At 47.7% G+C, this 19,194-nt stretch overlaps 1 protein-coding gene across 2 annotated transcripts; it reads left to right on the top strand.

Annotated features, from left to right (window-relative positions):
- Nucleotides 1–3,272: 3,272 nt before the first annotated feature.
- On the top strand, nt 3,273–18,828 carry IRF4 (interferon regulatory factor 4). Of its 2 annotated transcripts, XM_066187233.1 has the most exons (9): nt 3,273–3,517; nt 5,070–5,364; nt 5,887–6,073; nt 6,866–6,954; nt 7,510–7,651; nt 9,383–9,490; nt 10,872–11,225; nt 15,113–15,225; nt 16,984–18,828. In XM_066187233.1, exons 1-9 carry the CDS (start codon nt 3,318–3,320, stop codon nt 17,125–17,127), a joined length of 1,632 nt encoding a protein of 543 aa, XP_066043330.1. In that variant the 5' UTR covers nt 3,273–3,317; the 3' UTR covers nt 17,128–18,828. The 2 variants fall into 2 exon arrangements, with proteins under 2 accessions (XP_066043330.1, XP_066043339.1); XM_066187242.1 differs by lacking the exons at nt 3,273–3,517; nt 9,383–9,490 and having other exon boundaries at nt 5,063–5,364.
- The last annotated feature ends 366 nt before the right edge of the window (nt 18,829–19,194 follow it).

The following is a 19,194-nucleotide window of genomic DNA, read 5'->3' as shown; positions in this document are numbered from 1 at the left end:
TTACATCCACAGACATCTTTCTGATGTATGAATGGCTTCTGAACTCAACCCTGTGCCGCAGAGCTGTTGACTGAAGCATGGTATTGGGAGGCTTTAACAGTGCCCCTGTTTGGGTGTGAGTTGTGCTGCTGCTTTGGGCAGTGAAGGACATCATTCCACAGGGACTTGCAACAAGGGATTGTCAAGGACTTCTGAGGGATGAAAACCCCATGGTAGAAACCTGTGCCACCAGCAACCTCCATCTCAGGAAATGGGTTTTGGGACAGATAAAGGTGTAGACGTGTAGCTGTGGGCTTTCCAAAAATACTTTTAGGGGTTTAATGTACTTCTGAAAAAGCTTTTAACAATGTCATTTGTCAAGGACTTCTGCACAAGGTTTGCTGGGCTCCTAAAGAGCCCATGTCAGGGTCTTCACTGGAGAAGAGGGCTGGGGAAGGAGCTCGCTTGCTGCCACGCTCCTGCTCACTGGTGGGTCTGCTCTGGGCTGCAGCCAGAGTGCAGAGGGACAGACCTTTACTGAGCACTGACAGGGACCTTGCCCCCATAAGCACATTCCCAGCAGAGTCACTGCAGATGGAATGCCAGGGCAGCCAGTGCAACCCTCCAACCCCAGGGCAGAGCAGTGCCAGGGCATGGGTGCCCCTCACTCCCCTCTGCAGGTTCCTCTTGTGTGGCATGGAACTCCCCCTGTGCCAATGCCCGAGGGGATTTCATGGTCTCTGCTGCAGAGAGAGCCCCTGAACAAGACACAGTCCTCAAAAGGTCTCTGCTGCCAGACTTACTTCCTCCAGCATACCTCTAACAGGTCCCCCTGGCCTAGGGACTGAGTTCACCCACTCCGTAAAGGGAGACAGGAGAGTCTTTGCACCCAGAGAGGAAGGGAAACCTTCCTGAAGGAAAGGAGGAGTAAACTGGGTGCAGGAGCATTTCACATGTATGACCCACGGCTCAGCACTGCCCCTTTCTGTAGGGATCCACATCAGAGAGCCCTTGGCAGCTGCTTTGAGATGACGTTTGTCTTTGCTTTTGTACCTTGTGTGCAATTCCCAGGTGAGTCAGTGGGACTTCAGAGGGGCTTGGTGAAAGCAGAAGCCATCTTCCTTTGCGCCAAGGGCCTGTTGAGAAGAAACTATTGAGAAGAAACAGTCACTTTTCCTGGCATGCCTTTAGTCAGTGTGACCTTAAGAGTGTGAAAAACAGGGGGCCCAGTGGTGACTGCCGTGGTTAAACAGCAGCAAGAGCATTTTCACAAGAGGACTTCAGTCATTAACTCTGAAAACTTCCATGAAGGCAGCAGGGCTTTTGGGTAAGGTTTGAAGAGTCAGGCACTTGCAATGGTACGGAAAACACCAGAAATGGATGAACAGGCTGGGAGGTGCTGGAGTGTTTGTATCACTAGCAAGGCTGCTTAGGGAGGAATTGCCTCTTAGGATATACAAAAAGCACCCAGTGATGCAACATTAAATGGGGACACCACAGTTGTGTTATTGGTCAGAGCTTTCTACTTTGCAGACCAAAATGGTGGTCCTACATATTTCTGCCATCTTAAAGGGAAATGGGTGATGTCCAGAAACACTGAGTAACGAAGTCAGCAAAGCTAATGAGATTTAAATGTCTTACTCATGAGAAGACTGATTTGCAAAGGCTGAGTGTGCATGTAGGGGTCTGGCTTTAATTATCTCCTCTAACATTTAGGCAACTGGAGATAGTTTTGTAATAGAGTTCTTGCTGCACAAAGTAACCAATCGCCCAGCCAGGTAATTTCTTACATATGTACTCTCTGGGGACTTTATGGCTGTATCTTCTCTTAATATGCAACTTATCTACCTCTCCATTTCTTTGGACAAGAGCAACGTTTTGTTTTTGTTTTTTTTTTTTTTGTTTTTTTTTTTTTTTTTTTAAATATATATTCTCCAGCATTTTGAGAAAGAAGGGTTTTTTTTCTCCTGAAGGGTTTGACCTGGTGCAGATCTAATCTGCATGTTTCACCCTGGTCCCGAATTTGCTGGTTTAAAAACCACAGAAGAGAAGACATGAGAAGAGTTCCTTTGACAGTGATATATTTCAAGATGGTTTTTTACTTAGTGAAATTACAGCTGGTGCCCTGAGTACCACACGGACTTAACCCTACAAATTGAAATTGGATTTCTAGAAAGTCTTTCAGATGCCTTTTGGTAAAGCTGTGGTTATTTGTCTTGATTTATGGTAGCAGTCACCTCAAACCTCAAACGTGTATTCCTATGTTCCAAAGGTGCCTTGGCTCACACCTGAAAGAATTTCGCATTGGCCCTGCCAATGCTTTTTTTAGAGGATGGCTGGTGTGTTGCAAGCCCAATACCTAAAAACGCCTGCACTTCTCACTTCTCCCTCCAAAAGTGGAGATAATTACATTTAAATTTCAGAAGATGGCGTTGAAGATTTGCAATTAATATCCTCAACCTCCGGCACAGCGCGGTGACAGATTCTGTGACCTGAGACGTTGCAGCAGAGAGGATGTGGATGGATGTGCGCTAGGGACGTTAGAACAGAACAACAACACCGGAGTGTCGTGGCACGAAACACGTGCTTGAAACCCGAAAGGCGGCAAGAGAGACTTTCATGCAAGCCCGGAGCTCGCTCCATCCACCAGCTCCCACCACGTTTGGGCAGGAGGCTCTGAAGGCAGGCGAGCGAGCGGGTCCCAGCCCCGGTGCCTCAAGACGGACTTTGCGGAGGCAGCATCCCCTGGGCTCAGCGGGGCGGGAGCGGCTCCCGGCCGGAGCTGGCGGCTGTCCCTGCTCCCGCTGCTGCCGCCCCGTCGGGGTTCGCTGCCTCCAGGACCGGCGCCGCCGTTGCCTCCCCCCCACCTTGCCCCCCATTTCACACTTTTCGGGCTGCAAAACACGGTGTGGGCTGGACGGGGAGAGCCCGAGCCCTGCGGGGAAAGGAGGCCGGTGTGTGTGTGTGTCATTCCACTCCACGATCCCGGCTCTGCGGCTCGAGCAAAGCGGGGTTGGGTGGCAGGGGGTGCGGGCAGGGGGTACCGACCCCGGGCACGGCGTGGGCGGGTGGGCGGATGCCCCCGCGTCTCCCCGAGCATCCCGGGGGCCCGGCCGGCGCTGTCTAGGACGATTCTGGTGGGTGTAGCGAGCTGGGTCTTTACAGTAAAAGCCGCCCGGCTCTCACTGGTAGGAGTTTCCCCGGGCTATTTATGTATGTGCGTCTGTCTGTACAGATTTTAAAAAAAACCAACCCAGCGGGGACGCGGAGGGCGCCGGGCTGCACGCCCTCCCGCCCGCAGCGTGTTTACCAGCAATGGGGATGTGTCACTGCCTCAGATGTTTTCCAGCTCGCCAAGTCCCCGCTCCCCTCCGCCGGCTCCACCTCCGAGTCCGGGCCCGCCTCCCCCCCGCCCGGCACGACGCCCTCCATCATATAAAGAAACTTCCCGGTGCCGTCGGCCCAGTCGCTCTGCGCCCCGTCTCAGCAGCCGCCCGGCAGCCGGCGGCCCCTGCCCGCTCCCAGCGCCGCGACAGAGGTAAGCGGAGCGCGGCCGAGCCCCCCGGGACCCCCAGCCCGGCCCGGCACGGCACTCCCGGCGGGCTGGGCAGGGAGGCGGGGTGGGAGGTGCGGGCGTCTCGGCTTCCCCCAGTCGGGACTTCTCCTGTGGCTGTCGGCATCTGAGCGAGCCCTTTTTTTTTTTTTAATTTATTTTTTTTTCCTTTTATTTTCTCCTCCTCATTCTATTTTTTCCCTTAATTTAAAGCAAAAGAAATAATCCCCGCCCGTTATCTGCTTCTGAGGTGAAGGCGCGCACCGGCCCCCAGCCCGGCCGGTTCCCGCTGCCCTCGGGAGGGTCGCGGGAATGTGTGGAAGGGATCCTCTTCGTGCACAGTGAAAGGGGGAAAGTGACTTTTTTGGGGTCTTCGCACGGACTCATGCGGGCTCCGCGGTGGGAAGCCGTGGTCCCCAACCTGTCCCATCCCGCCAGACGCACCATGAGCAAGGGAGATGCCGGAGGACAGGGTTTGGTGTTCGGGGGGATGCCCCTGCAGAGGGGTGTAAGGGGTGCGGAGCGGTGCTGCCCATCTGCCCACAGTAGTGTGCCCTTGTCTGGCAAGGGGCTCGGGTGGCTCCTCGTGGGTAGAGGCAAAGATTTCTGGGTGAGGAATCGCTCAGTTTTGTTAGATGTAATAGAGGGGGTGGAGTGGGAACCCACCAAACTAAGATTTCAGGCATTCAAGAATTTTCCAGATCGGTGAGACAAACCTGACGCCTGGTCCTCATCACTGGTGCCGGTGTCCCGGCGTTTGCACCTTCCTGGCGGGTGCTCATCCCTGCGGAGCCGCTCCTCTCTCCATGCGTGCCTGCGCCTCTGTGCACAGCTATGGGGCTCTGTGTGGTGGGCTGCAAGCTCCCACGTCCCTGGGGACATAAGTGCCCTTCTGCCGGGCTCTGTGGGTTGCTGTCTTTCCACTTTTAGGCATATGCAGTGTATAGATTTGAATGTTGCTATGTGTGCATGCTGGGAGCAGTTGGAGGGGTAGATATGTATAGGACGTCATGTGTTCAAGTGTCTTGCTGAAGTGAGCTCGTGAAAGCTACTTTGGTGTTATGGATAGATGCCATATAAACCGTGACTGCATGTGAAGCCTTCTGAATCATGTGCGTGATATGTCTGATATCACATGTGTGTATATGATCAAGTATATTTTAATGCAATTTTTTCCTCTTTTGGTTGAAAAGTAAACCCCCAGCTGAACTCTCAGCAGGGCAAGGGAGTTGTGCCTCAAGTCACTTACAATAACAGTTTCAACAGCCGATGTCTGTTCATGCAAAACAGTATTGGGACAGGGGGAAGTCTGTCAAAGTCTGCAGTGCAGGCAGTGCCTGGGGAGGGCTGTGGGGGGCTGTAGCCAATTTCCTGAGGCTCTGTACCGTGTTTCCCGGGGCCCCCTGTGTGCCGTGGCTGCTGTTCGGTGTGCTGTGTGTGACATCAGGGTCTGGGCACCGCTGGTGCAGACTTAGCCCAGCACTTGACCTGTGGGTTTACCTCTCCCCACATCCTGCCCATTTCCCGCCCTCCACAGATTCCCAGAGAGCTGGTGCTTGGACGCCTGTGGAGGGCTCAGCTTGGTGGGGCACCCCAAAACCCTCTGCCCAACCTCCGACACGAGTGGCATGAACTTGGAGCCGGGCGAGTGCGGGATGAACTCAGTGAGCTGCGGCAATGGGAAACTCCGCCAGTGGCTGATCGACCAGATAGACAGTGGCAAGTACCCCGGGCTGGTGTGGGAGAACGACGAGAAGAGCATCTTCCGCATCCCCTGGAAGCATGCTGGCAAGCAGGACTACAACCGCGAGGAGGATGCCGCCCTCTTCAAGGTAAGGCTCAGCCTGGGCTTGGGACTGTGGAGCACTGGCAGGGTAGGAGGGATGCCCCTCACCATCCCATCCTTGCCACCTGCCTCTGCAGGCTGGTTCTGCTGGTTGGTTGGCTGCAGCTTGACACTGCCTGGCTGGTGGTGCTGGCTGTGCCCTGGTGTCCCTGTGCTTGTGGGACAGCCCACCCTTCCACAATTCTTTGCGTGGAGCTAAATGCTTCTGGGACCACAGCACATCTGTTTCTACATTCATTCCCCTTTCCTATGTCCACCAAAAAACTAAACTGTTTCTTGTACCTTACCAGGCTGCTTTTTTTTTTAGCCTAAAACTGTAGGGAGTAAATTCATGAACAATTCATGCACATGTAGGCACACACACATACGCTGTTTCAAGCATTGTACCTTGTACTTGATTCTTTTTTTTCTTTTTTCTTTTTTTCTTTTTTTTTTTTCTTTTTTTTTTCTTTTTTTTTTTTTTTTTTTTCCATTTTCCTGCTCTTTTGATTATCTGAAATGTTTCCAGGCTTGGGCTCTTTTTAAAGGAAAGTTCAGAGAGGGCATTGATAAACCAGATCCCCCTACCTGGAAGACAAGATTAAGGTGTGCTTTGAACAAGAGCAATGACTTTGAAGAACTGGTGGAGAGAAGCCAGCTGGACATCTCAGATCCCTATAAAGTGTACAGAATAGTGCCAGAAGGAGCCAAAAAAGGTAAAGCATCTCAAATTCTCTGTGTAACAGAATGTGAATGTGTCTCATTGCAAGCATATGAGGCCTGAAGTGTGCTTTTCTGGAATGGCCCTGCAGCCTTTTTAAGTCTTTTAAGGGACCAAAATGGGGGCTCAAGTGCGGCTTGTTCTGGTGACTTGAGAGGCTGCGTCTGCGGGAGGACTGCTGGCATTTGAGTTGGAGCACTAAAAGGGAGCCCCTGCAGCAAGATGCAGACAGGAGCCTGCACATCACTGGAGGAATTGCTCTTTTAGCTGGAGCCTCCCTGCCAGTTCTGTGTAGTGAGAGCCAAGCAGGAGGCTCAAGGGACAGGCCAAAAAAAAAAAAAAAAATTGCATGCTGGATCTAGGTTCTGAATGCAGAGAAGAGCATTTTTGAGGCAGACAGTAGGTAATTGTCTTAGGGAGGATGGAGCTGAGGATGGAGTGAGGAATGGCCAGCCTGCAGCCTCCAGGGCAGGGGCAGGGCACTGCCGGCCCTCCAAGAAGGCCCTGGTGCCAGGCAGGGCCTGTGGGAGGCAAAGGCTTGGCATCATTGTGCACTAGGCTGGGCTGCACTGTGCTGTGGGGCACTGTGGATCCCAGCAGGTCAGACTGCTCCTGGAGCTGACTGCAAAGGGGGCCAGGGAATCCAATCCCAAGTGGGCGCTGGAAGGCATTTTGGTCCTCTCTCTGTTCAGTGGCAGCTTGTATGGATTTGTCTTTAATGTGCCGATTTCGGATTTTCTTGGGATGTGGTTGACATAATTTATTTTCATCCCTCTGGTGAGCACAGGTGCAAAACAGATCAGCATGGAGGAACAGCCATTAATGATGAACCATCCCTTCCCAATAACGTCTCCTTACACTGCACTACCATCCCAGGTATGGCATTAGTTGAGTGTTTTGCTGGGTGCCTCTACACTGAACAGCACAATTTCTGTGCTGTGTCTGTCCTTGCTGGTGGGGCTCTCAGGTTCTCCCTGTGAAGAAACATCATTATGAAAATTGAGAAATTGAGAAGCAACTTTTCTAATGTCAGATGAGGCCACAGGGCAATTGATTTCCCTTGGTGTTGTTTATCCCTGAGTAATAGCTCTTTTCTGTTGGATGACAGTTCCTACTGCACTGCCATTCTGTTAATGCCAGAATGCAAGCACCCAATGAAGCCTTGCTCTTTCAAGCAGACATTTACCAGCAGTGCTTTGACTGCCTTTTGTTATTCCACTCAGCTTATTATTTACACCAGGGATGAGAAACTCATATGAAAGCCTCATTGGGGGTGGTGGCCGAGTGCCATTCGTGTAGCCCCGGCACAGCTCAGACCTCCATGGGCTTTGGCAGGGAAAATCAAGGAGCTGAGATGAGAAAGTTGATGCAATGCCTAGCCTTAGCTCTGACAGCTGCCTACTAAAAGAATGACCTCGTTAAATTGAATAGGTACCGAACTACATGGTGCCCCATGAACGGAACTGGAGGGAGTTTGCCCCGGAGCAGCCGCATCCTGACATTCCCTACCAGTGCGCCAGCGTCCCCTTCGCCGCTCGTGGTCACCACTGGCAAGGGCCCAGCTGTGAAAATGGTAAGACACCCCTGTTTAGGGCTCCTTTCTGAGGCTGCCCACCTGCAGGAACCTCAGACTCCAGGTTTATCATTTGTGGCTTTGATTGGAATTAAGTGGTGTGGGTGGAGAGGAGTGCTGGGCTCCCTTGAAAGGGAGCCACCTTTGTCCTGGCTCTTGCATTCACTGCCGCTGTATGTGTGGTGTGTGGGCTGTGCAGTTCTCTGCATTGATAGAAATCAGCCCCCAAAAGTCCTCAGCTGTCTCCAAAGCCCTGAGCAATAAAGGAGGCAACCAACCCTCACAAAAACCCCAAATGGGAACATATGTTCTTCAGCTTTTCTCTGATTTTGGACTTTCTGAGGCATACACCAGTGAGGTTTTCCCTCCAGCCTTGTGGGTTAGACTGGCATTTTTCTCCCTAGAGGAAAGCTGGAATTATTACTTTATTTTAGTGCTGTGGCAGTGGGACAACTTGTCATGGATTGAGACTCTCTTGGGGCTGGTACAGCAGAAACAGAATAAAGGGATGTTTCCTTCCCCAAAGATCTCACAGTACCAGAGCCTAACACAATCATGTCTTTCCAAGCTCTGCATTGGTAGGAAAAAGCCCAGATTGTGAAAATGGGCAGTGCTGAAGCCTGCAGGGAATAAAACATAAGAGAAAGGGAACTCTGTGCTGTAGACCCTGGCAGAGAAACTCACCTGAGAATGCAGGCATTTGCTTTGTGTGGTTCAGAAGGGCAGAAAAGAACAGGAAGCAAGAAAGGACCCTTGGAGTAGGTGCTATATATTCAGAGGACAGGTCTTTCCTGGTTTTGATGCAGAGAAAGCTTTGGATCTGCTAAAAAGTTAATACTCAGTGCACTGCAACTTTTGCTGGCAGTATATTGGAATTATTAGGCAGGATGCTTTGCTTTTAGTCGAGTTATTTGCTAATAAAAAAATCAAGGTAGCAAGCAGGATGAGCTCTGCCATAAGGTACATCCTCTGCAGCACTTAAACACATTTGGATACTTTGCTGAATTTGTAGGTGGTTGTTAGTGGTTGATACTGTGTTTATCACTGGGCTCTAAAACTCCTCAAGATATTGTGGGTGATTTTTTCCTCCATTGCTCCAGCTCCTGATTGTGGCAGGTTCTGCCACTGAGAAAGGTAATGTGTGCTTGTCTACAAGTCACTTGCATCACCCTCCAAAGACTTTTATTGGCATTAAGAAACAGGGGAAAAGCATCATTTTTTCAGGGTATAATCCACTTACTGAAAGGCATCTGTTGGAACAGTTTAATAGTAGTTCTGCTAATAAAACACTAATATTCTCCTGCTGCACCTTTTTCTTTACCTACATTTAAACAGTGTTAATCCCAGATTTATTGTTATACCCATCATTAGTAAAGTTTTTTGAAAATATGGATTGTTTTATGCAGGCGGCTTTTAAGAGCACTGTAGTCTAGTTAAAAATGTAAGTTATTTCTCTAGTGGAATAACGTTAAGTAAGGAAGTGGACTAGGGCTAAGGGACTATTTCATGCAGACCCAAATGAAAATACAGTCTGATTAACATCTGGAGTGGTTGGTAGAGTTGGTGTACCTGGAGAAATTGGGAAATCGGACCTTTTTAAGAAGAACGGGAAAGAGAAAGAGAGTTCCTTATGGGGCCCAGGAAAACTCTCTTTTGCACTGCTGTGATCTCTGCCCTAGCTTTTCTTCTAGGATTTAGGCCGCTGTCACTAACTTTTGTTTGTGAAAACAGGTTGTCAGGTGACAGGAACCTTTTATGCTTGTGCTCCTCCTGAGTCCCAGACTCCTGGCATCCCGATTGAGCCAAGCATGAGGTCTGGTGAAGCCCTCGCTCTGTCAGGTAAGGGCCATAACCCCCCAGGCTTCCTGGGGAGTTTGACAAGAGACTCCCACTTCTGACTTGCCCAGGCATCATCTCTCCTTTCAGATGAAAGAAAAAAAAAAAAAGGATTAAAAAAAAAAAGAAACCTCTTTAATGAATGAGTTTGGTGTATGATTGTAAATCTCCGTTTTCCAGGATACTTAAGCACTTCCAGCCCCAGCTCCAAGGCATGGGGGTAGTTAAAGCTAATGGAAGTGCTTTGCTGGCTTGTGGTATTATGCTGGGTTGCTTTGGTGAGACACCAAATCAGGCCTGCCTTCTCAGGGGAGTTTGGCAATTTAGGAGTGTCAGTGACTTAAGGCTCAGGTTTTCATTTGGGAGGAGCCCCACCCCCAAACTGGTGTTGCCTGGGTACCTTCTAGTGCTCCTGTTGGTGCCATCTGGCTTTGCTCTGCTTTGTTATTCCTAGTGGAAAAAAGAAAAAGAAAAAAAAAAGAGAGAGAGAGATTCAGGAAAGAAAAGGGAAGTTATTTCAGCCAGGTTTGCAGATGTCTGGATGCTGGGGAAGTTTCTAAGTAGTTCTGGCAAAAGGTGTGGAAATGTGCTTTTCACAGCACATGGATAGACCTGTAAAGTGATACTTTGTGGGTTTCTTAAGCAGGATTTTTCTCCTGAATCAGGGTCAGTGTGTGTGTGTAGATGTGTGTCTTTGTGTGTGCATGTGAACATACATTGTACACACATGTATATGCTATATATATACATATTTTCAGTGCTGTGTGAATTCATAGGAGTCAGCCAAGTGGACCAAATGGCCATTTGAACGCAAGGCAGGGGATTTTGGATACAGCCCTGTTGGAGCTGGAGCCAGCAGTTGCTTCTCTCCAGGCAGCTGAGTGCAAGTTTGCAGGTCCCCTCTGCAGAAGCCTTTTCTATGCAAAGTCTGGGGGGAAACACAGCTACTTCCTTGTTAAATCTGAGGAAGTGTACTGAGCTGGTGGGTTTAATTGTGATGTGAACTTGGAAAATGTGACCAACATCAACTTTTTCTGTGAAGATTTTTCCTTTTAAATGGAAATGTGAAGTTAGTTTGTGGGATTTTAGTTCCTACCAAATTCCCACACATCAGTAGCTCTTTTAATAAGTTGGGAGAGCATTAATGCTCCTGTGCCCAAAAAATTAGGTGTGTGTATATATATATATATATATATTTTTTTTTTTTTTAAATTTTTTTTTTTTTTAACTAATATGAGCTTCTGGGTGGTGCTGACCACTGGGTTCAGAAACCTTATGCAAACTTGTCTCTTGGCCTTAGCACAGATCTGAAATATAAAACATCCATACTAATGTATCACAGTGATACATTGTTCTTTGTTTGCCTGTTTGTTTCTCCTTGTAGACTGCCGACTCCACATCTGCTTGTATTACCGTGAAATTCTGGTGAAGGAGGTGACAACTTCCAGCCCTGAGGGCTGTAGGATATCCCATGGCCAAAGCTACGAGGTCAGCAGCCTGGACCAAGTTATCTTCCCTTATCCAGAGGATAATGGCCAGAGGAAGAACATAGAAAAGCTACTGAACCACCTGGAGCGAGGAGTGATTCTGTGGATGGCACCTGATGGCCTCTACGCCAAGAGACTTTGCCAAAGCAGGATCTACTGGGATGGGCCTCTGGCGCTCTGCAGTGACCGACCCAACAAGCTGGAGAGGGACCAAACATGCAAGCTCTTTGATACTCAGCAGTTTTTAGCAGGTAATTCTCACTATGGTTTTGCTACCCTTTTGGAAATGTCACCTGGTCACTCTCCACATCAGCTTTGTGGGAGTGCTCTTTTCATTAAAGTGGGAATTGCCCCTTGATAATTCTGGGCAAATGCAGCCAAGAGGTACTTGAATCCTGAGTAATCCTATAAATTTCTGTGCCCTCTGCACATTCAATGCCCCTGCACAGACCTGCAGGAGTCAACTGAGGCTCCTGAGGAAACAACTGAGCTGGTGACATCCAATCCCTCACATTTCTACATGAAGCATAAGGAGGAACCTAGAAAAATAGTTTTTCCCATAAATTGACATTAAAAACTGGATCCTCATCTTGGATTTGCTAGGCTAAGTCCTGGATAGGTTTGTGGTTTGCACCTGCACTCCTCTCAGCTTGATCCAGAGCAAGCCTAAGGTCTTGCCCAGAGTATACAAATTTCAGTAGCCTTCTTTTCAGTCTGTGCCAGTGTCTAAAAGAGATCTAGGAATTCAAAAAGATTTCACAAACTCTGGAATTTCAGAATTGCCTAATATTCTGAGCAAGGAGGTACATACCTCAGCAGAGTTCTCTGGAAAGGTCTCATTTTGCACAAGGCAGTGCAGAGGGAGCAGGGGAGTTCTTTAGGACAGTGCCTTCTCCTTCCAGCCCATGAAGGGAAGGGGCAAAGCTTCAACCCACTTCCCAGCACACCCAAACAACTAGAGAGAGGAGAGCTGTCCACCCAGAGGAACTGGTGGGAAATGATCATTGTCCCAGAGGACAGCTTGGGCAGCTGGAATAGATTTTGGCCCTTTGTTGATATTTCTGGCTTTGCTTAGAGGTGAACTAAGTGGCTGTGATTTGCTGTGTTTTCATACTAGAACAGTGCATAAGCACTGGCTTGACACTCTGAGGGGAATAATGCCTTGCAAAATTAAAAAAACTGCAACAAACTAATTCCAAATTATCAGCTTTAGCATACTTTATATTCCAAGGTGAATACTCTGTCCTTGAGAAACAGCCAAGAAAAAGATGCATTTGAAGAGAGAAATCTTACATAGATGTGAGAATTGGCAGTTAGAAAGGGGAATTTGAGGTCGGGTATTGGGTTGGGCTTCAATCACATGCTAATTTGAAGATGTATAATTCTGTGCCTGGTGATGGTTTTGGAAATCCCTTTCCCTTTTCTCAGGTGGTTTTTTAGACATGCTCTGGGTTCTTCCAAATGGTTGACAGGACATCTCCTTTTAGACACCTAACCCCAAAGATAAGCTCAAGCAATAGTTATTTTTCACCCCTCTTAAATTACTTATGCACCAGTGCCTGCGCAAACCCAAGTGTGTGGTTGCAGTCACAGTCTGTGGCGTGTGCAAAGTGGGTTTTTGCATGTGATGATGCTGAGTGAAATTTGTGACTTGCCTGTCACATCTGCATCTTAACTGAATGTGCTGAGGTCCCAGCCTGCAAGCAAACTCAGGGAATCCCCTAGGCTGGGAAACTGTGGCTCCCCTGAGAAGAAGGGCAGGAGATCCCTGCCAGGACAGGGAATCATGTACAGCAGAGAAAGGGACAGATGCAGAACTGCTATGAACCAACCACAGCTCTTGGGAAACCACTGAGGAGCTGAGCCCTACAATGCAAACTGCACTGGGGCCTGTGCTGCTGAGACAGCTAAAGTGGGGCAATAAATCAGAAATCAGGGGAATGGTCTCTGTGGAGAGAGATAAATGCATTGTAATTTTTGTGAATTGGGCTGAGTGGGGAGTAGAAGAACAGAGGAAGAGAGCTTGGAGTGGGAGGGTGGCAGCCAGAGAAGGATTGGTGGGACAGAGGGAGTGGCAGCTGGAGCTGGAGTATCAGGAAGTGGGAAAGTTTTGGGGAGGTACATGGGGAGCCCTTTGGTGCTGGATGATGCACTGGGGTCTGGAAAGGAAGATGGAGTGAGTGGAAGGTTTTGGAGAAGCACAGGGCTGACCTCAAACCATGATTATCCTGGTGGTGGGAAAGAAATGGCTTTCTTCTCCAGGTCTGTGCTATGCACACTCCCACTGGTATTCAGGATTTGGAGAATTGCTGAGACCAAATAAAACTAGGGAAAGAGGAAGTTGAAAGAAGTTGCACATCAGCAGTGTGGCTGGATTGTCCTTGGGTGGATCGTCCTTCTCTGTCCTGTAGCAGCAGCACAAAGGGAAGCAGAGTCCCATGGAAAATATCTCTTCTTTCTTGCCTTATCTCCAGAGGCACTTTTCAGGGGTTTTTGGGGAGGTTTTGGGGAAAGCTACGCTTTAGTCCATGTTTTACGTTTTTCTGGTCCTCTCAGTAAGATTGGTTGTCCAGGCCAGGTTGGGATGCTGTTGTGGTAGCCACTGAATCCACACCTTGATCTGAAAAGCTTGCAGTTAGAGTAGGAATGGAAGGGGTGTATTTTAGGAAAAGATGCGTTTGTCATGTTGAGTTCAAAGGCTCTCCTTTCCCTCTCTAGCAGGAAGGGTGCTTCATTATAACACATTGGCTTTAATAGTAATTGCGGCTTTTTCCAGAAAGTATAAACAGGGTTATAAATTAAAATGGCATATTTACCTATCGGCTGTGTAGAAACACAGCACTTAACAAGCACTTTAGCAAGGATGTTGTGTTAGATGGACTTTTCTCTTTTCTGGATGGAAATGCAGTGTCAGAACCACAACAATTGGTCCACAGCACTGGAGGTTTTGGTCTGATTGGAAGTACCTTGTAAAGGCCTCCCCTGCTACTTCTCATAGGGGACACTGACTATTAGAATAATAATATAATTTGATCATTTCACTTTGCCCAAGGTTATGGGTTAGTGAAGAGAGTACAAGGGCACAGAAGACACAGAAAGCTCTTTTGCTGCCTCAGTACATGGCTGAAGTAGAACCCTTCCCCTTCCCTTACCCCAGTGTCTCACACTGGGCACAGTGATGGCAGTGGCTCTGTGACACTGGCTGTGGCTAAATTTTGTGCCTGGCAGTATTTTGTGTCTCTGGCACTATCAAGCCATTGGTTTCAGTGTGGCTCTTGCGTGTCTGCTTGGATGGTTCCCAGCTACCAGTAGTGTCTGCTCCAGGGCTTCTGCTGTCGGGGGTCCCATAGAAGTACTAATTGGAAGACATCTTGGTTTGTGCATATGAAATTAATTGTGAGACAAAGCAAACAGAAAAGTTACAGTGTTGTAACCAGCTCCCCCTGATCTGAGGGAAAGTCTCCAAACTCAATGTCTTGTGCTTACCATTTGTCTTTTTCCTGACCTCTCTCATCACCCCATGGAGTTACTTTATCTTCTCCAGAGTTGTCCACAAAGTCTGTGTTACTGGCCTGTACTGGTTTTGACTGGGGCAGGGTTAATTTACTTCACAGTGGTCTATGTGGTGCTATGGTTTGGATTTGTGACCTCAACAGTGCTGATAACAGCGGGACAATTTAGCTGATGTTAAACAGTGCAAGCACAAGGTCAAGGCTTTCTCTGTGTCTCACTCTGCCCTCACAGGCTGCAGTCTGGGGTGGATGAGAATCTGGGAAGGGGCACAGCCAGGGCAGCTGACCCCAGCTGAAGGATATTCCATTTCATATGACCTTGTGTTCTGCACTACAACAGGGCATGGGGGAATTGGCCAGAGGTTGCTCTTTCTTGGGCACTGGCTGTGTGTAGGTCAGCCGGTCTGGAGTAATTGCATTTTCCATCACTTGTTTTTCTTTGTTTTGTCTTCTTTGTTTGTTTCTATTTACCCATTAAACTGTCTTTATCTCAACCCATAATTTTTTTTTCTTTTTGCCATTCTGTTTTTCTCTCCCATGCTGGTTGTGGGGGTGGGTGGGTAGCTGTGTGATGCTTGCCTGTCTTCCATGATTATTCCACAACACGGTACTTTCTCTCCTCCCAGAGCTGCAAGCCTTTGCTCACCATGGACGTCCTCTGCCGAGATACCAGGTCGCTCTGTGCTTTGGGGAGGAATTTCCAGATCCGCAGAGGCAGAGGAAACTAATTACAGCCCATGTAAGTAGGATTTCTGCCTTACCTAAAACAAGCACGCTCCTTGGAGGATATGAATCTGCTTGTCAGGCTTTTGTGCCTCATAGATTATGAGGGAGGCAGTAAATTGTTGGAAATGCAGCACTTTCCAGAACAAGGTTTAATCCCCATATCTGCAAAGGACTGACTGGTAGCACTCAGCAGGGCAGTGCACCTGATTTTCCCTCTCTACAGAACATGTCATTTGTGATCTATTGCAAATCCCATCTAAAGCTGAAATGTACCTGGAACTGCTAGGCTGTGTTGTTATCTCCACCAGCCCAGTTGTGCAGGTCCTTGGGCCACCTGGCCAGTGCAGGATGTGGTGCTTTTACACCCACTGCACCTGAAGGTGCTCCAGAATCCCAGCCTGCATCTCAAGGACCTCAGCCCTTAATGGGATGCAGGGGCTGCCTGTGCAGCTTCAGGGTTCAGTAGCTGTCAGGCTCATTGGCTGGTTGACCTCAGTTCATGCACACTCAAAGCTGCTGTTTCGGGATGCTCTCTGAGAGAGACTGAGACCAGGTACTTTCTGAATTGGCTGTGTTGGCCCATAAAACCACAAGCGAGGTGGCAATGCTCACATCAGTGGCAGGGCTTAGCTTACTGCTTCCTTGAGAGGAAAACTGGTGTCTCTTCCAAATTTTTCGAAAGCCTCTTCAGTTGCAGGGTGGGTCCCAAGTCAGACCTCTGTCATAAGCTGTGGTCTCTCCTTCGGTTTTGTGGCTTTTGTGCTGCCACACTGCTGCCTAGCAGGTCTCTGAGGTGGAAGCTGAGAAACTCACAAATCCATCCTGAGCTGTGCAATGGCTAGTTAGAGATAGCTGCCCATCCCTGACTCTTCTTCAACTCTTTTCTGTTCCTGTTTTGACTTTCCACCTTTCTATCCCTCCTTCCTAGATTGTCTCTCCATTCTCCTTATCCATCTCCTGTCCTGGCATCTTCTCTGTGAGCCTGCACCTCCTGCTCTTTCTAGAGCTTTGTTTCCCCTTTTTGCTCAATCTGCTCATCCTCTTGATCTGTCCTGACCAGCCTGTCCTCCACTGACAGTAAGGAGAGCTTTAGGTGTTTGTTCTCAGTGTACAGCTCAAATATTTACAGTCAGAGCCCAAAGCCCTGAGAGGGAGTGGTGGTTTCTGAAGAGACAGAAGTGAAGGCAGTGTTAACTCATACAAATCCCACTTGGTGGTTGAACAAATTCCTCATCAGAGCTTGAATGAACAGAAACAAGAGTACCCTTGATATTAAGTTGAAATCTAACTTCAGACACAGTCATTTGGCGACATACCTCAGCCTACCTGAGGTCTCCAACATTTCAAGTAAAGTCCTCAAAGTACTTTGCAATGCAGGCAAGACTTTTGGCATGTTCAATATGTTTTTAAACACCTTCAGTGGCCATGGACATGTGTGTCCTGTGGGCATTGCTAACATCCTGGGGCTGGCTAAGGGATTGCAATTTTTCATACATCATTTGTGTCACTGCTATGGTCCCTTGTAAATGAATGCAGTGAAGGTAAGGAGTGTGTGCAGGTAGTGAGGCACTTGGCAGCAGAGCTACTAGGCTAGGCAAAGGCAAGAACTAGCTTAAAACAGATCAGTGAGACTGCTGAAATTGTCTCCCCATTCTGCTAAGCAGAACTGTTTTGTCCAATCTTGTTTTTAACTTAAAACCACCCTGAATAACTAAGATGAGGAGTGTGAAGTTTTGTCACATGTCTGATTAACATTTTGTCTGTTCTTAAGGTTGAACCAATGTTTGCCAGGCAACTGTATTACTTTGCTCAACAAAACAGTGGACATCTGCTGAGAGGCTATGATTTACCAGAACTTGTGACTGGTCCAGAGGATTATCACAGATCTATTCGCCATTCCTCTATCCAAGAGTAAGAACCTCAGAAAGAGCGATTTTAAAGGCACTGTAAAGATTGTGCAGAGTGGAAGAGCAGATCTGGGTCACGATTTGGAGATCCACAATCCCAGCTGGATGTGTTCAGGGGTTCAATGATAGGAAAGTGAACAACTAGGACAACTGTATTGTACAATTAAAAATGACGGGTCTTCAACATTTGGATGCTACGTCTCACATAGGGTTCCACTGTCGCTGAGAATTAACTTGAAACTGACAAATTGATTGCTGTGTTTACGTTTGCTTAATGTTCTCCTTGGCTTTTGAGGACTGATCTTTACCGAAGACATAAATCCAGCGTTTACACGGTTACCTTTGCAGGGCTATTTATTTTGGATTACTGATCTCAGGGAAAGTACATAAATGTTCCCAGTTTGAAGCTGTAGCTACTGTAGGTGGGTAGCAAATGTAGATGGTTTATGAAGAATAGCTAATACATGTAAGTGGTTTTAAATTTAGATTCATAAGTGTGATGCCTATATTCTTGTATAGAATATTTCAGTGTATTTTTTGAAAACAATGCAATTCTTCAGAGACATATTTTTTTAATGCCTGACTGACACTTGTCCTGACAATGAATTTTGTTGCTGCCATTGTTGTTATTGGATTAGCCTCCATGATAGTAGTTTCTAAAGTGATGCTTTTATGGTACTGTGTTAAGAAAAGTGACCATTCAACTCGTATTACCTGTGAATTTAGTGGATTTACCACTAAAATTCTGGAGTCCCAAAGAGTAGGTTTATAAATAAATTGCATTTTTCTTATAATTGTAAGCTACTATGCATGCATTATACATGCATATATATATATGTATGTATATATGTATGCATTAGAATGAAGTTGGCAGACCTTGCAAATAGCACAGAAATGGTCCAGCTTACCCCTTTTGATGTCACATGCATAAGCCAGGTTAAAATAACCACCACCTCTGACTTACACAGAACCAACTCTAGTGTCTGCGTGCACTTGCAGCTTTCCTCCAGTGGTACTGAAATGAATGTGAAGAAAGAGCTCAAGGAGAGCAGCATTTGACCTCCTGTACTAAGACAGTCAAGAAAATACTTGTTTGAATGTTTGCAGAATTTGATGCAGTTTGCAGCTTTCAGTGGTAGGGTGCCATTAGAAAGACAAACAGAAGAGGTCTGTTGGATGTGTGTGTCAATGAAGTTTCCTTGCTGCCAGGCAGACCATGTGGTCTTAGCAGCTTTCCCTCCGGAACATGATCCCCCTGTGCTTAGCAGACATACTTCACTTGACTTCCTAAATGAGGAAGAAAAAACGGTACTTGGTCTGGCACCAGACTTGTGTCTTAGGGACTTCGAATTTATACATCTTACAGATGCATACTCTTTTGGGATATATTATCCCCCTCCTTCTCCACAGTGCCAAGCAGAATGAGCAGATCATTTCTACTTATGTTACTTGAAGGGTTTTTTTTCCTGGCTTACAGATTTTTGTAGGGGAGACCTCTTTCTTAGATATTAAAAGCAACGCTCTAGGTGACCATCTGAGCTTCGCATGTGCTTCTGTCCTGTGCATACATTTTACTGAAAAGGGACTTCTGTGTTCAAACTTAACTGGTACAGTACAAGTATTTGATGTGTTTTTCACTTTTTTCTAGTGATTGTTGCTTCATATGCTCATTGCTTCAGCTCACGTCCTGGAATAAAGTTCTATTTCCCTAACAACTGGGTGCGTATGTGTTGTTTTCGGTAGTGGGGCAAATCTAACGCGTGTGGTTCTGCGCTGTAAACCTGGGCAGCGCTGCTGGCTGTCTATGGGGAACTCTGCTCTGAGCCAAGAGTGCAGAGAAAGGTCAGAGAAAGGATTTTTGCTTAGAGAAACGTCTGCAGTATTAGCCACAGGTAGCAGAAAAAGGGAAAATGGGGAGGTTCCCCTTTGGCTGTTGGTTTCCAGGTGCATGGACAGTGCAGCAGAGCCCTGCAGCTGGGGATCTGGTACTGCCATGCGCTGCCCCTGCCTCTCCAGGGCTTTTGGGGCTGGGGACCAGGCTGGTACTCCCCTGCCCAGCCCAACATATGGGGATC

This window comes from Chamaea fasciata, unplaced genomic scaffold (genome assembly GCF_029207755.1).
Source record: "Chamaea fasciata isolate MVZ Bird 193981 ecotype frontalis unplaced genomic scaffold, bChaFas1.0.hap1 SCAF_1, whole genome shotgun sequence".
NCBI lineage: Eukaryota > Metazoa > Chordata > Aves > Passeriformes > Sylviidae > Chamaea > Chamaea fasciata.
Note: the sequence above shows the minus strand (reverse complement) of the source record. Positions and strands in the feature narration are given on the sequence as shown.

Coding starts and splice junctions, on each gene's coding strand:
- IRF4 (XM_066187233.1), top strand. CDS start 3,318: ATGTTTTCCAGCTCGCCAAGTCCCCGCTCCCCTCCGCCGGCTCCACCT. Junction 5,365..5,886: donor AGGATGCCGCCCTCTTCAAG/GTAAGGCTCAGC, acceptor AAATGTTTCCAG/GCTTGGGCTCTTTTTAAAGG. Junction 15,226..16,983: donor GGAAACTAATTACAGCCCAT/GTAAGTAGGATT, acceptor TCTGTTCTTAAG/GTTGAACCAATGTTTGCCAG.